This window comes from Strix uralensis, chromosome 2, assembly GCF_047716275.1.
Source record: "Strix uralensis isolate ZFMK-TIS-50842 chromosome 2, bStrUra1, whole genome shotgun sequence".
NCBI classification, from domain to species: Eukaryota; Metazoa; Chordata; class Aves; order Strigiformes; family Strigidae; genus Strix; species Strix uralensis.
The window spans coordinates 111048517-111063046 of NC_133973.1; the positions used below are offsets into that span (position 1 = coordinate 111048517).

At 38.2% G+C, this 14530-nt stretch overlaps 1 protein-coding gene across 2 annotated transcripts in view; it reads left to right on the forward strand.

Annotated features, from left to right (window-relative positions):
- CCDC169 (coiled-coil domain containing 169) overlaps positions 1-12098 on the forward strand; it is a 33116-nt gene extending 21018 nt beyond the window's left edge. For both annotated transcript variants that reach the window (XM_074861020.1, XM_074861019.1), the window contains exons 5-8: positions 1185-1283; positions 1488-1541; positions 5318-5394; positions 8766-12098. In XM_074861020.1, the coding sequence (XP_074717121.1) occupies positions 1185-1283; positions 1488-1541; positions 5318-5394; positions 8766-8868 (333 nt within the window). In that variant the 3' untranslated portion in view covers positions 8869-12098. The remainder of the gene's footprint in view (positions 1-1184; positions 1284-1487; positions 1542-5317; positions 5395-8765) is intronic.
- The last annotated feature ends 2432 nt before the right edge of the window (positions 12099-14530 follow it).

The following is a 14530-nucleotide window of genomic DNA, read 5'->3' on the forward strand; positions in this document are numbered from 1 at the left end:
GAGGAGAATCTGAGTATTCTAGCTGATCCCTTGTTGACTGTGAGCCATCACTGTGCACCTGTGAAAAAGGAAAACACAAGCCTAAAATTTCTCTATACAGACAAAGAAGTATTCCTGACGTTGTTCAAGGTAGTGAGATGGCTTCTGGAGTAGTGCATACTCTGGTACAGTTCTGTTCTCCAACCATAAGAAGGTTGAGCTCCAGGCTGGTGTACAAAGGGGTTACTATGATGGTTAGATGAAAGAACAGCCTGCTGTGTGAGAGACCATTTTTAAAAGCTCACCTTATTTATCCTAGTAAAATGAATGTTGAAAAAAGATGTTCCTGTCTTCTGTCTATACATGCTGGGGGCAAACACCGGGGAGAAAGAACAGTTATCTTAAAAATAATTTGAATACAAGAACCAACAGGTATAAACTGACCTTGAATAATCTGAGGCAAGGAATTAAAAAAAAGCCATCTACTATTAGAGCCTCCCAATAAGAATGGGATGAAGTGAATCTATTTATGAAAGGGATTATAAGAAGCAGTTTTCTTTGTTAGAAGTGGAGGAGGACCTGCTTGGGTATGCATTCTGCTTCCACTACACAGCAAACAAAGAACTGGCCAGTGCCACTAACCAAAAATGAGCTCTTCACTGTTGCTCTAGCTCATCCCAATTGTAGACAAGATAAATGGCTACATACCTAAGACAGTCTCCCCACAAAGTGTTGCTTTCTAGCCAAGTTGTTATGGGTTACCTTTGACATCCCATGTGCCACTTCAGCCAGTCCAGCAGCTCTCTTGGAAAGTGGTTTGAAAACGGATGTGCAGTTGAGATCTGAAATCTTCCTCCCGCTAAAAAGGAGCCATCAGAGTGAACTTTGGTTAGAAGTAAGGAGCAATTCTGGCTGGTCACCACAGGGTGACTTTGCTAATCTATCAACGAGCAGCCGTGTGGAAAACATTATCTGTATCATTTTAACACAGTGAAAATGTGTAGTGCATAACTGATAACTGCAGCATATAGTTAATCGCTTTTCTCTCTGCAGTGTGCCAGCCAGAACCATGTAAACAAAAAGTACACAAGAAGCAAATAGAATGACAAACATCATAATGCCCAAAGAATAAGGACTATGGTGATGATATCTTTATGCAGAATGGAAATATTTGTAAAACATTTTTTTATTTACTATAACCACAGAGTTCCTTAAAGGAGGTTCTTAAACAACTAGAAGAGGAGAAGCAAAGTCTCCAGAATCAGTTAAAAGACTATGAACTTAGACTGGAACAAGAAACAAAGGTTTGTAATCACTCTATGCCTCTAATCTGTAAAAGCCATTATGTTGTCTGACAAACAGATAATGTGTGTGCAACACACAACAAAATAGTTCCACAAAATATGTCAATGGAAAAAAGCTCTGCTGTATATTTGTTTCATCCTGTATGACTCAACTTTTAAAAGATTTTGCTTAATGGTAGCCTATATCCCTTATTTTAACTGTAGGCTTACCACAAAGCTACTGATGAGCGGCGCATGTACCTCTCAGAGATCTTACAGGTAAGAAAAATGTGCGATTCAGTAACTTTTAAAAATCATTATTCTTTCTTAATATAGCAACAGCATCTGTTAATGCCATTAGGTCAAAGTCTTTTATCACTTAATTCATGTACCAAATACATTACAAAAGCTGCTTTTTAAAAATTTTAAGAGCTAGAAATTGAAAGATTACTACAGTTTATTTATTTTTAAATACTTTTTTTGCTTTTGTATCAATTGGAGTTTCATTGTTCTCAAGGATAGTCAAAGTGCCCTTAGCTGAGAAAGCTGAAGCGATTTTCTGATACTTGCTTGTCCATCCATTAGTCACAAGACTGCTGTGCTAGTTTAATGTTTCAGTTGAAAAGAACAGAACCAAATTATTAGCAGTAGTGAAACCCACCTTAGGAGCAATTCCTTTTTCATATTTCCCCTTTTTTTCTTTTAAAGACAAACGAGCCAGCCAGCTCAGAATGACAATACAGCACATATTTCAATTAAATTTATAAGGGATAAGATACCTTGGTTTTGTGAAATCAGAGGTTAAATTTTATTGCTGCAAATTATATAATACATAAAAATTGATACTACAAACTGGAGGAACCTGTAGAGGAACCTGTAAAGATTTCTAGTATTTATTCTGTAAGAGCTCTTAATTCCTGAATAATGTAAAAGTAATAGTTTAGTGTGATACTCAAGAATGGCTGTCACTGAATCCCTGTCACAGCTAACTGGGGCAAAAGGCTGTAATTAGCAGTGTTTCCATGTGTTTGCACAGTGGGCAACTGATTCTTTTATGTGGTTCATTGCTGCACATCTGAAAGAATTGCTTAAACTAACTTTCCAGCATGAAACCAAGAAAAAGCCCAGGAAATGCCCATAGCTGTTAATATGTATTAGCAGTGAAACTGGGAACTGCTGGAGGAAGAAGGTACAAAATAAAAGATGATTTTATTACTGAACATGCTAGCAAGAGGTGTGCCTATGTTCAGCTGCCTAGAATATCACTTAAACATGCTTAAAACATTATTTGAAGTGAGGTATATGCACTGATATGTTGCTTAAATGGGCATTAGGAACTAGGATTTTGCCACCAACACACAAGGTAGTTAGTGCATTGTATTTTCAGTAATCAGTTATTTGCCCCTATGATCTCAGGATCATATGAGAGCAAAATAATCATCTTCAGATTAATCTCCTAATTTTTAGATCTCTGAATGTTAAACAGCCAATCTAAAGAGGCTGCAGAGGGATCCTCTGTGGAGATCTATGGAGCAAGAAGCATGTTTAAGGTGCAAGCCATCTCACCTGTTTTAGATGAGGATGAAATTAATTTCTCAGGGACTTATCTGTCCCTCTTCCTGAGCTATAAGCAGAGCCTAGGTGAGTAGTTTAGATTAGACATCTACCTTTTACGTTGCTAATCTGAACATGGCAGTCAACCTAATCATGGTTGACTGTTGGCCGCAAAAGAATCTGCCTCATCTGGTCCCTTCAGGTCCTGTTTTACTATGACTTTGATTTGATTGTTGCTTTTACATTATTTTAAAATCTGCGTATGTATGCCCACCCATTTAACAGTTCATTTTTTTAACAATATGACAGAAGTAAACTTGTATTCAGTGCAGACTTTTTCAGCTGTATTAAAATTTCACTATTCTAGAGTCTGCACAGTAATGTTGGCAGCAGTTGAGTTAGAAAGATTTACCCGTAGGCTAACATTTTCCATACATCCCAAAGTAAATATACTACAGGATATTGTTATCCTGTGACAATATATTCCAGTGACACTCTTAGCTGCAGAGAATGGATATAATGTCTTTTTAGGCCTTTTTTTCCTTATTATGTTTGTGTTTTTCTGTAGCTCCCAGTTAAAAAAATAATCATAGAATAGAAGTTTTTACTGGTGGGTGTTAAAAAATTCCAGATGCTCTGGGTTTTTTTCTACTTTGTTTTGGATCCCTCCTGAAGCCTGCGGCAGAAGCAAAAGAGAGAGATGCTTCTGAACAGCCATTTCTTTTATTTACCTTTTTTATTATCAAGTGCTTGTCTGCTTTTTTACAAAATATTTGTATCTTCTGAGTGCTTTTGTTGTTTGTCTTGTCTGGATCCATAAGGATATAGTCAATTTTAAATGATAGTTTTAAAATAAATTAAAGATTTCACAAACTTGAGAACTCATGCTAGAGGCCCTGATGGTTTATGGTGTATTCTTGTTTGCTTTTTTTGTTTTGTTTTCAGTCTGAAAAATGTTGGTTTGGGATTTGGACTCCACAAATCTCAAAGCACTTTCTGGTGGTATTCAGAAATCTGTCTGAGAAGCAGGCAAAGAAGAATGATAGCAGATCTTTAAAAGGGCCATTCTTCCAGATTTTTACCAGAGACTTTTACTAGTGTAGTAGAGTCTGACATGTGACTGGGATTTCTTTGCAGAAAAAGCCCACAGTTATAGATAGGTACAGCTGGAAAGCTGCTTGTGCAACAGCAGCTCATTTTAGTTGGAATAGGCCTGGAGTAAACTGTACCAGCAAAAACAGTGCTATGGATAATAATCGTATATATTGGCACTCTATATTCATATAAATTGAAAAAATAGTGAAGGCAATCGTAGCATAGGTCTTGCCTTGCATCACAGAATCCCATCTGCTCAGAAAGATGATAAATTATACTAGCCGTCATCTTTTGTACTGGAGTTCCTTGAGTGCAAACAATGTCTTGCCTTCAAGAAAGTGAATCTGTGCAGATCCTATTCCATTTTTACATTTGCACTCTGAAAAGAGTCTGCTTTAGTTATAGCTGACTTTGCTATGACTGGGCCAGGAATACTTGCCTAGTGCATTGTATATGTGGAAACACAGTAGAAACCATTGTCTTATAAGCAGTGAGACAGTCTTTTTTTCAGTGCCAGATTTTTTTCTCACAAATGCAAGATGTTTTCACACATGCTATAAAATGTAATGTTGTGTGGTAAGGTAATGTAATATAATAATCCAAACCTTGTCCCAAGGTCTAGCTCTAGACTTTCACAATATCTTCACTGGTCTGGTGTAGCTGATACTTTGAATATCAAGATTATCATACATTTATTATATGTTCCTGATGGATCTGTTTAAAAGGGTTGTGAAAATCCCATTCACTTACACTAGACACCCAAGTGTGCACAGCAGCCAGACAAGCCCTAAAACTTCTGCGTTTTCTGGTTTTCTGTCCCTCTGAGAGGTAGCTCTAGTAAAGGCAGCTGGATGAGCCAGCAAGTGCTGGGTGAGAAGGAAGCCCTGTCAGCTAAGGAATAGGAGAACCAACTGATTTAATCCTGCTCAGATTCTGTTAAATGCAATACCAAGGGTAACAACTGGAATTTCTTCAGTATGTCCAGTAATACAGACTTCCAGAGCATGCAGAGATTTCCATGCTGTGTTAATTTTTTTAGAAGTAGTTCCTGTTCTTAATGGTCTAATAATTCAAAAGTACAAATAAGTGACTATAATTTGTTTTGTTTCTCATTCAGGGAAGTATGTTAGAAATATAATGCTTCTTCATTGAAAATACGGAGTTATAGGCAGTATGACCAAAAATATGGTGATTGAAATTACATATTCTCTGATTGTCTAGCTTAATAACTAATGGTATTTTTGCACAGCAAAGGATTTTGGCATGGTATCAGTATAATATGTGCTTAAAGTACTTTATGGCAGTAAGACCATCAATGGGTCAAAATTAGTTTGGAACTATTTTACTTCCTTAACTGTGATTGTGGCTAGGATTTAACTTGTTTTGTAAAAATTTGGCTATTGCAGACCTCAGCTACACTTAAAATTGTTGAAAGGCAAAAATCAGATGCTCTGACATGCAAGGGAGAAAACCGGATACTGAGGTAAATTTCCTTTATATTCTCTCTGTTTTCTGGTTTATTAGTTTTTACTAAGTACTATGTTTTGAATATTGCAACTTCCTCTTCATGGTAAATATCACTGAGAATAATCTTATTAACAAAGTATTAATCTTAACATCATTTTTCATACTGCTTTTCAAGCAGTTTGGTTGAAGTTGGGTGCAACAAGTATACCCTTTAGTCCATTAAAGGTAATTCAATTAAAATAAAAGCCTTGCTTGGTCCTTTTTAGCAAATAGATATTGTAAAGCTTTTTGTGGATGATAATGTGAGTGATTTTAGATGACAACCTATAAAGGCTGCATTGTTTAACAGATTTCTGTTTATATGGGTTAGAAATTTAAATTTGAAAAGAGCCCACCTGCTCAGAGCCATATAGAAATAAAATGAATTTCTGATTGTGGTGCTTTTGAGAAAGCTTGAAATTGGAGGAGATTTATTTTTTAACTGAACTGAATATGTTAAGAATATAAAGTATGAAGAATATAGGCAATCACATCAAAAGTGTGTTGGACCCAGTATCCTGCCTCCAGTGGCTGTAAGTAGATGCCTACAAAAGTGTGTAAGCAGGCAGATAGAATATTTGCTTTTGGAACTCTCCCAAATACTTTATATTTGGAGACTTCCTGAGCTTTCTATGTATTTAGTATCTCAGTGAATACTCTTCCATTAACCCACTTACCTATATTATTAAAATAAGCATACACAATACATATTGGGAACATCTGAAAATGTAATGAATAAATTATAAGCATGAAATTGTGTAGACATATTTGCTTACCAGCTTTATCCTTTCATTGTGTGTAAGCACAGAATCACAGGATTTCATAAATCGAAACACTGGATCTTCATGCTCCAGGAGAGGATGTTAATAGAATATGAATTAATATAGTACAATATGAATTAAAGTCTATAACTGAAATTTCTCAATACAGAAAAAGCGCTGTATGGGTCTGAGGTACTCCACCTGTAGCCAGCGTATCCCTTCTGGCCCCAGTGATGTTTAAAATAGTTCATGTGGAAAAGGTCAGGAAGCTAGAACTAGGAGAATTCACTGTCTCTGCTGGGAGATTAAATATCATCAGCCAGATATTGAGATTTGTTGAGGGTTAGCACTGATCTGTGATTATGTTGGAGTTTTTTTGTAATTTATTTTAGTGAACCATTACTTACCCTGACATTATATGACAGTGTGTTTCTGTAATATTCTTTATATCAAACAAAAGAAAATAAAGTGTCCTGTAATTGCTGGTCTCAGAAGAGTTAAACAAAACAGTGTTATACAAAACAAAACATCTCCTTTCAACCCCTTTCTCCTCAGAGGATTTGTTTTTTTGACTTTCCAAAGTGCTTTATGCACATGAAGGGAATTGTTCATCTTTTAAATTGTCCTCAGTAGCTAAGGACCCGGTTTGCAAAGCATTGGCTTTTATAACCAGTGACTTAGAACTTTCAGGTCACTGAAAGGACTTTGGTCTTAGTTGCCAACATGGAGATAAGAATGGGAATTTGGCATAGTTTGTATTTTAAGGAAATACTAGAATGTAAGTAAGCACTCCTTGGTCATCACAAGGTTAACACAGCCATTGTTATATTATTCCTTTTTAATTATGTTTTGATTTACAGCCTGAAGGTTGTTCATTCAAGCTGACATTAATGAGAAATAATTTCATTCAAATAAGAGAAGACCTCCATGACTGAAAATAAATGTGTTCTTGAGAATAATTTGAAAATTTTCTGTCCAGAGTTCTTACCTTACTTTTGCTGGCTTTTCAGAAAACACCTGCCTTCACTGGATTTCAAACCATACTAAGAAACTATGCTTAATGCTTGTTTTAACTATAGGTACAGGTATGGAAAACCTAACCTGTATATTAAAGCAACACTGAAACATTTTTGAGTAGTAATTGTGAACAGTAATTGTTGATGTATTAAGTTTCCTGGCCATGCAAACATAGAAGCCAAGTTCAGTAGAGGTCCTTTTAATGTTATTTCACAGGACAAGAATAAGATACGCTAGCTGAGAATTAGGAAAAACATGGATGCCTTGATGACTCATTTCTCTGATGCAATCTGAGCGCCAATGTACTGTCATTCTGAGCCCTTACTGTTAGACTGAGGCATATAGCAGGGCTTATTAGCTCAGCTGCAACTCTGCACTGGCTGCAGCTACCTGGCTCCTAAGTCCATAAATCCATCTGGTTTTGAGTGGAAGGAGGTTTTGCTGCCTGCAGAATTCCATACAGACACACACTGTCTGCTTGGTCCAGCTCTACAGTGATCTACAGATTAATCACTTGATTTTGAGTAATCTATTGATTTGAATTTGAATAATCAATTGATTATTGAGCAAACTGGGGCCTTGGGTTCTGATCTTCCAAGTTCTGAGTAGAAGTAGCTCCTTACCTCTATGGGGGCAGGTCTCCCTTCAAGACCATGACTGATTGTAAGAGCTGGAACAAAGGATGCGTCAGTCTCTAGAAGACTAGCTAGCCCTATAGACAACTTTGTTGGCTGTTTGCCTAGAAATTTGAAACTTACACAGATCGTGTCATCACAGCTTCTACTCCATAACAAAATATTTCTCTGGCTATCATCATGAATATAATTGTGTGATGTTGTGATATATTTTCCTTCAGAGTGCCTATTGCTTGAGAAAGACATTGAAACCCTGTATATTGTCATTAGAGTATGTGAAGTGCTGTTCTGTCCACTGTAGTAATTAACAGGGAGAGGAACAAATGTATGTTGCATAAGAGCAGAGATGCATGCTGCTTGATCATAAGAGTTTGTGGAATCACCATTCCCCGCCTGGAGATTTGTTTACATTCCTGCTGATTTCTCTTAGAAGATCAAGATGAAAACAGCTCTAGTAGGTTTCATGTAGATGGTGTATGTATCCATGATGAGTACCACTTCAGAAGTCGGCTGACAGAATTTCCTCTGTAAGATCATGGGCTCAAGAGCATGGGTCTCCAGAGTGGAATACCTTGCAGAGAACTGTAACTACATGAAGTGTTTTTCCATTTCCTAATGGGGACACAAAAATGTCTCCTTAGCCAGTTATCATTCTCTTTGTGCGAATGTTTAGTATTCTAATCATGTTCTTCAAATGCCATCATTTAGGTAACAGGAAGTAGTCAGGAATTGAGATGAGGCTTGAGTTTGTATGCAGAATAATTAGATGCTCTGCTAGCCTGCAAAGCCAGAAATATACTTGTTTTTCCTCTCTCAGGTTTATTAATTCACAATAGTAATCAGTTATGCAAATATAAAAAGTATGCAAATTTCTAGCAGTTGAAGCTTACAGGGAATGTGACACTTGATGACTAACTTCACCCATTTCATTTCAGAGGGAGATACAGTGTTCCAGGAAACCCGAAGATGGTTAATCCTCAAAAAGGATCGATTAAAAAGACTGTAGGAGTGAAGCAGCTTCCAAAACTAAAGCACTGATTTAATATTAATGCCAAGAATTTCCAATCACTTTAAAAAAAATTTAATTTAACTGAAAGTTTCTAAATTGAAAATGAATGTATTTGTGCTTTATTATAATACCAAACCCAGGCTGGCATGTATTCTTGGCAGCCTTAATGTAAGTGTTCGTCTGCCTAACAGAATTGTTCTTCTAGTTGACATCTTTGTGCTGGTGATCTCTGACCCTTTCCATTCTGGTTCTCATGAGTGATTCTGGGTGTCAGGGAGTTGGAAGCCTTAGAGAACATTTAATGTCTTGATACACTAGGTAGATCCTTGAACTCTTTGACTGCACAGCAACCACTGAAAACAAATAAGCCTCTAAGATTTTTGACCTCTCAGCCAAGAAGAAGAAAAAACCAAACTGATGTAACCTGAAGTGTTATTTCACCATCCAAAACAGTAAATCTCAAATAAAATTCCATCCAAGAACATCCCCATTCACTACAGGCAGCAAAGAGAGACTCTGAAGTAGTCTGATGTTGGTACAGCTGATCATGCCTTTCATTTGGCTTTAAAAAAGAACGACAGCATAGTTTACTAGTCAGTCTGATTTCTTACATGATACCATACAGTAGAGTCCCTTTACAGTATAAAGTTGGTTTATATTCCATGATCTTTCTTACTATAGCAGAGAAGACAAAACACCTCCAAATGTAACTTTTTTAAAAGCTGGCTTGCCACAGATCCTGTTTTGACCATCACTTTCTGTCTGCATGGTTTAGAAGCATAACACTGTTTCCAGCTACTTTAGACACTAGTAATGGGTAGAACTGAAAGAAAAATTGAGCACTTTTTATTAACGATTCTTCAGAGCCTATCTTGTGGAGGGGTTGTTTCTTTTAAACACTACATACACAGTATGTTTCCTTGTACTTGTATGTTGCTATTTGAAATCTCAACTCTCAGTCTGGGTTCCATAAAATTCTATGTGTATTCTCCAGTGGCACCGATCCATGTATTTTTAGGATCCAAAATAGTGCCAGTCTTTAAAGTCATCTCTTCAATGAAAGTAGAACTACTTTGTATTTTCATTCTTAAGTGTGCAATTATTGTTGCAGTTTCATTACCTACATTTTAGTCATTAAACTTCAGCAGAATTTTTTTAAGTGGCAACAGGAAAAATGTTTTGGTAATGAAGTTTCAAGCCTCTGGGTTATGTCTTAAAAGCTCTTGGCAGAGCAAATGTGATTGATTGACTACCCTTTATTATTTTTAAGAGCATACCTAGCTCTTTGCAGTATCTAATAAAGCTTTTTGCCTCTTTAAGAGCAATACTAATAGTTCCTTATTACTGGCAGCATTAAAGTGAGGCTGTAATTAAAGTCATACAAAAAGATCAATTATGTTATTCTAAAATTCAGGGAAAGAAGACCTACAGTATTGTACAGCATATTCAGTGTGGAAACCCCATTTTTTTCCTCTTACATAGCATGTATTACAGATTTATTACAGATATTTCTAATGTCACCATGATGCACCTCGTATTATTCTTTCATAAGCAGGGTGCTCTGCCTGGCAATTTTTTTCCTCACAGTTACAGTTGAAAGCATAGCACAGCTGATTAGGTTAGCACTCTTCTGTTCCTGTTTTTCACATGGAAAATTTCCAGACTTTGATTGTGCTGGCATTTGTCATTGTGGAGAAGGAGAGGGAAAAAAATCACCATAATGGTCCTGTTGGCATAAGAGACAAGGGACATCTGCAGGAGTGAAGAATATCCAGTTCTTGGATTCATGCAGCAGACATTTACTACTGCTGCCTCTGAATCAAATGTTGGTTAATGCACTCAAGTCCTGTAGCGCCTCAAAATAACTAGAAACATTCCACAAATGTGGCAGAACAGCATTTATTCACAGCAGGAGACATGGACACCTTCCTCATGGGTAGTCCTCACTGAGGACTTAAACAGAGACATTTTTTTCTGAAGGCCAAGAAGATACATTTATTGGTACAGTTTGGTACAGTAAGGACCTGAGGAGAGGAGCCTATGTCCTATTTAGTTTCAGCTTGCCAGGAACAAGCTCAGGATTTGAAACTCCGTAGCATGATAATTAATCTCTAAAACACGTGTTTGACCGTTCTAATTGTGTGTCCAGCTGTAATGTTTTCTGTGCAAAATGGCTATAGTTCTGTACTCTTTAAATTACTTGGCAATTCATTTTCGTCCTGCCTTTCTGAAAATAAGGACACCCTGATGATTAAGTATGATGACTCAAGTTTCTTTGCAACAGCAGAAAGGTAGTTTTTAGTTTCAAAAGTGTGTATTTCTTTGGACCTGAATAAAATTCCCAAACCATATTGGATTGTTTGGTTTGGTGATTTTGGATGGATGAGTGTTTTGAAACTCCTGGATTTATCTTGCATGGATGTTTCTCACTACTATTATGCTGTGCTGTGAAATGGGGTTTGTTTACATTTGCAGCAATGAACAGCTACATGTCTTTACACAATATCTTCTATATGAGTATTTCAGCACATTTAGGAGTAATTCATCCTTCAAAGCACAGTACGTAGTATTATTCTCATTTTAGGCATAGAAAACTGAATCACAGAGCTAGGTTTATTTAAATTAGAGATGAGAGTGTAGTGATGTCTGGCTTTTCCCTGATTTCATGGCAGAGTGATCTTTTGTAATGTCGGTAGAAGGTAAATTTTGTCTCCTCTAAAGTCTCTGTGCATCATATTTTAAACAGTGGACAAATCCAAAGACAAAAATGGGAAACTGAATTGCTGACAGTTGTGGTCAGTGAGCAAATGGAGCTAAACATCAGAGGAAGATAGAGCTGAAGGTCTGAATCTGACCAAACTTCTTCCTGCAGCACAGAATGTAATTGGGATTCCAGATGTACTGGTTGTAGTGTAAGTGCCTTTAATTGATGGACTGAGAAATTTGATATCCTAACTCTTGGGACTTGAGAGTATGCTTCCCTTACATGGTTACTCATCTAACTCCACTGATTCCAGATGAGTCATGGTTTTGAGGTAACTGTGGCATTTTAAGTATTTACCTGTATTGTTGCTGGAAAATATGAATTAAAAAACTCACATGCTGGTAAGCAAACATTTCTTATTTCCTGAAATACCTTTTTTTTAAGACTCATGGTTTAAGAGGGTATTGAGTTGTGATTTTTCTTTTAAATAAATCAGTGTAGCACCGCTGTATTCCTCTATGACAGAATAATATTAAAATGTTTACTGGATAGGCATTGACTGTGTGGTTGATTATTATGTAATTATGCAGCATAACCACAGACTCCAGAGAACTTGGGTGATGAGCTTCCTCATATTCAGGATATTATTAACAATAAGCAAAATATTTCATTGCTTAAATACTTTGTTTAATGGGTTCTCCATATAAATAACTGACTAGGTGGTACAGTTCACAGCTTCCCCAATTCCTATGATATTTATTCTTCACTGGTAAAGATGAGACGCATAATTTAGTCTTAATACATTTCCAGTAGTGGAAGATGCTGCACAGGCATTTTTAGAAATGTGATGCTGACACAGTAGCAAGCAAAAAAATAAATAAATGAATAAACAAACCTCTGTGTTATTAAGCTTCTGCTGTTGCTGCTGGACTGGTGTCAAACATCGTGATTTGAACTAACTCTGGTTGGAAGCAGAAGCAAAGTGCGTGGATGAAAATCACAGCTAATGGCAACAGTTTTATCTCTTTACATACAGGTGTCACACTAATGGCAGACAGCTCTAGATCGGATAATGAGGCTTTTCAAAGCTGGCAGTATGTCATTTAGCTTGGCAGATCGATTTAACCCTCCCTTTCAAAGATGCAAACATTGTATGCAGTTCCTTGTAGGTTGGAGCTACTAATCTGTGCCATAAACTGGTGACTAAGAACAATGTAGAGCCCAAATGAGTATCTCACATCTACAGGAGCAGCATGCGGATGGGACCAGGCTTTCCCTCTGGTTCTGCGTGCAAACCGATGCACCACTCCACAGAAAGGGCTCGCCCAGGCTCTGCTGTTCTTCCAGCAAGAACCATCAACAGCTGAGCTATTGGAATGGGTTTAAACTCTGAAGCCATTTTGGGCGCTGCCTGTCACACAGGTGGCTTCCCCCACAGTCCTATCCTCCATGTGGCAAGCTCTGTGTAGCTGGCAGCATCCTCTTAAGACTGTCAAGACTCCAGAAGTTTTCTCATGAAGGAGAATCAAGGTGTGTTTTGTGTCCTCTGGCTGGCAGAACAGGTAACAGCTGTCTGGCTTAGCTGTGCCCTTGACATTATTTTATAGAGATTTCCCATGGTGCTTATGACTCTCTTTACCAAGCTCTCAGACATCCTTTCCATGACCAGAGGTGTTGGCATATGACCTGATAGCAATGGGAAGAGCAATGTATGCCTGGTGGTAGTAGCACAGTAACAGGAGTTGCACTCTGTCCACCCACAGGATAGAACTGAGGGCTGAGAGGGACACTAGTCTGCTCCCCTTAGCCCAGTACTGGTTTGAGCATCTTCAGTTCTCCCTCTAGAAAGGCAGGTTATTTGAGGGGGACTACACCCAGCTGAAGTTCCTTTGCCCATTATGATCAGGGACAAAAGAGGGCTGAGAACACAGTACTGACTCGTTGCAGATGCTTCAGTGCACCTAGCTAGGAGAGGCTCATCAGCTGCTTGTGCTCGTGCCCAGGGGTATGTGGGCAGTTCCTAAGTTAGAGCTGGGCTTCCAGGTGTAGGCAGTGCAATTTCTTCAAATTTTGCAGCTAGGAGTGCTCTGTTGCTGCAGTCTGGCCCATGTTTGAGGATTGCCACTACTCCATCAGGTTTCCATATCAAAGACTTCCTTGGTGCTGTCTGGCCTGATGAAAGCAGCAGAGCTTCATTTCCAGGCTGGTAAAGTTCCAACGCTCTGGTTCCCATGTAACTTCCTCATCCCTCCCTTTGTTGCCTGGGAGATGAACTCTGCTTCAGGAACCCATCTGTAAAGTGGGGAGAATAGGATGTTTCTGGTGCTAAAAAAGTGATACAAAGATAAATACACCAGTGCTGGAAGGAGGCCAACTGGTAAAAACACAATTAGCCTAAGTAAGCCTGACCTAAATCAAATGGGTTTTCTTTTGTCTTACAATGAAAATGAGTAACTTTGGTGCTGTGTTGGCGCAGAAACTTAACAGCTGTGGCTGCTGCATCTTACTGAAAAGAATTACCAGTGAAGATTCATGTCGGGGTATTTCCCAGTGAACACAGATCAGCAGTGTCACCAGTTGCTGTGCAAATCTTGTCAAAAGAAACAGTGTCAACCACAAAAAGAGAAGGACCCCTTGTGAGGTGTGGCCAAGGGTATGCCTTGGTCCCCCACCACTTTGTACAACAGACGCTTCCTCCTGCAGCTGTCTAATCCCTCCTCACAACTAGCAAGTGTCCCACAGGGAATCTGCTGAGGAATGATGTGGTGTAATGGAGCAATGCAGGCTGGGGAGCAGAGAAATCATGCACAGCTGAAGGGTTATTTTGGGGGAAGGATGAAGCAACAAGGGTGTGCCTCCTTGACTCGTCCTGTGCTGATTAGGAAGAGGATACTGAGACATCTTTTTTAAGAGAGCAGAAGAGGAAAAGGTAGAAATATAAGCGTGGGAATCATCTGTCCCAGCTTGGGGCTTAAAAGTCATACATC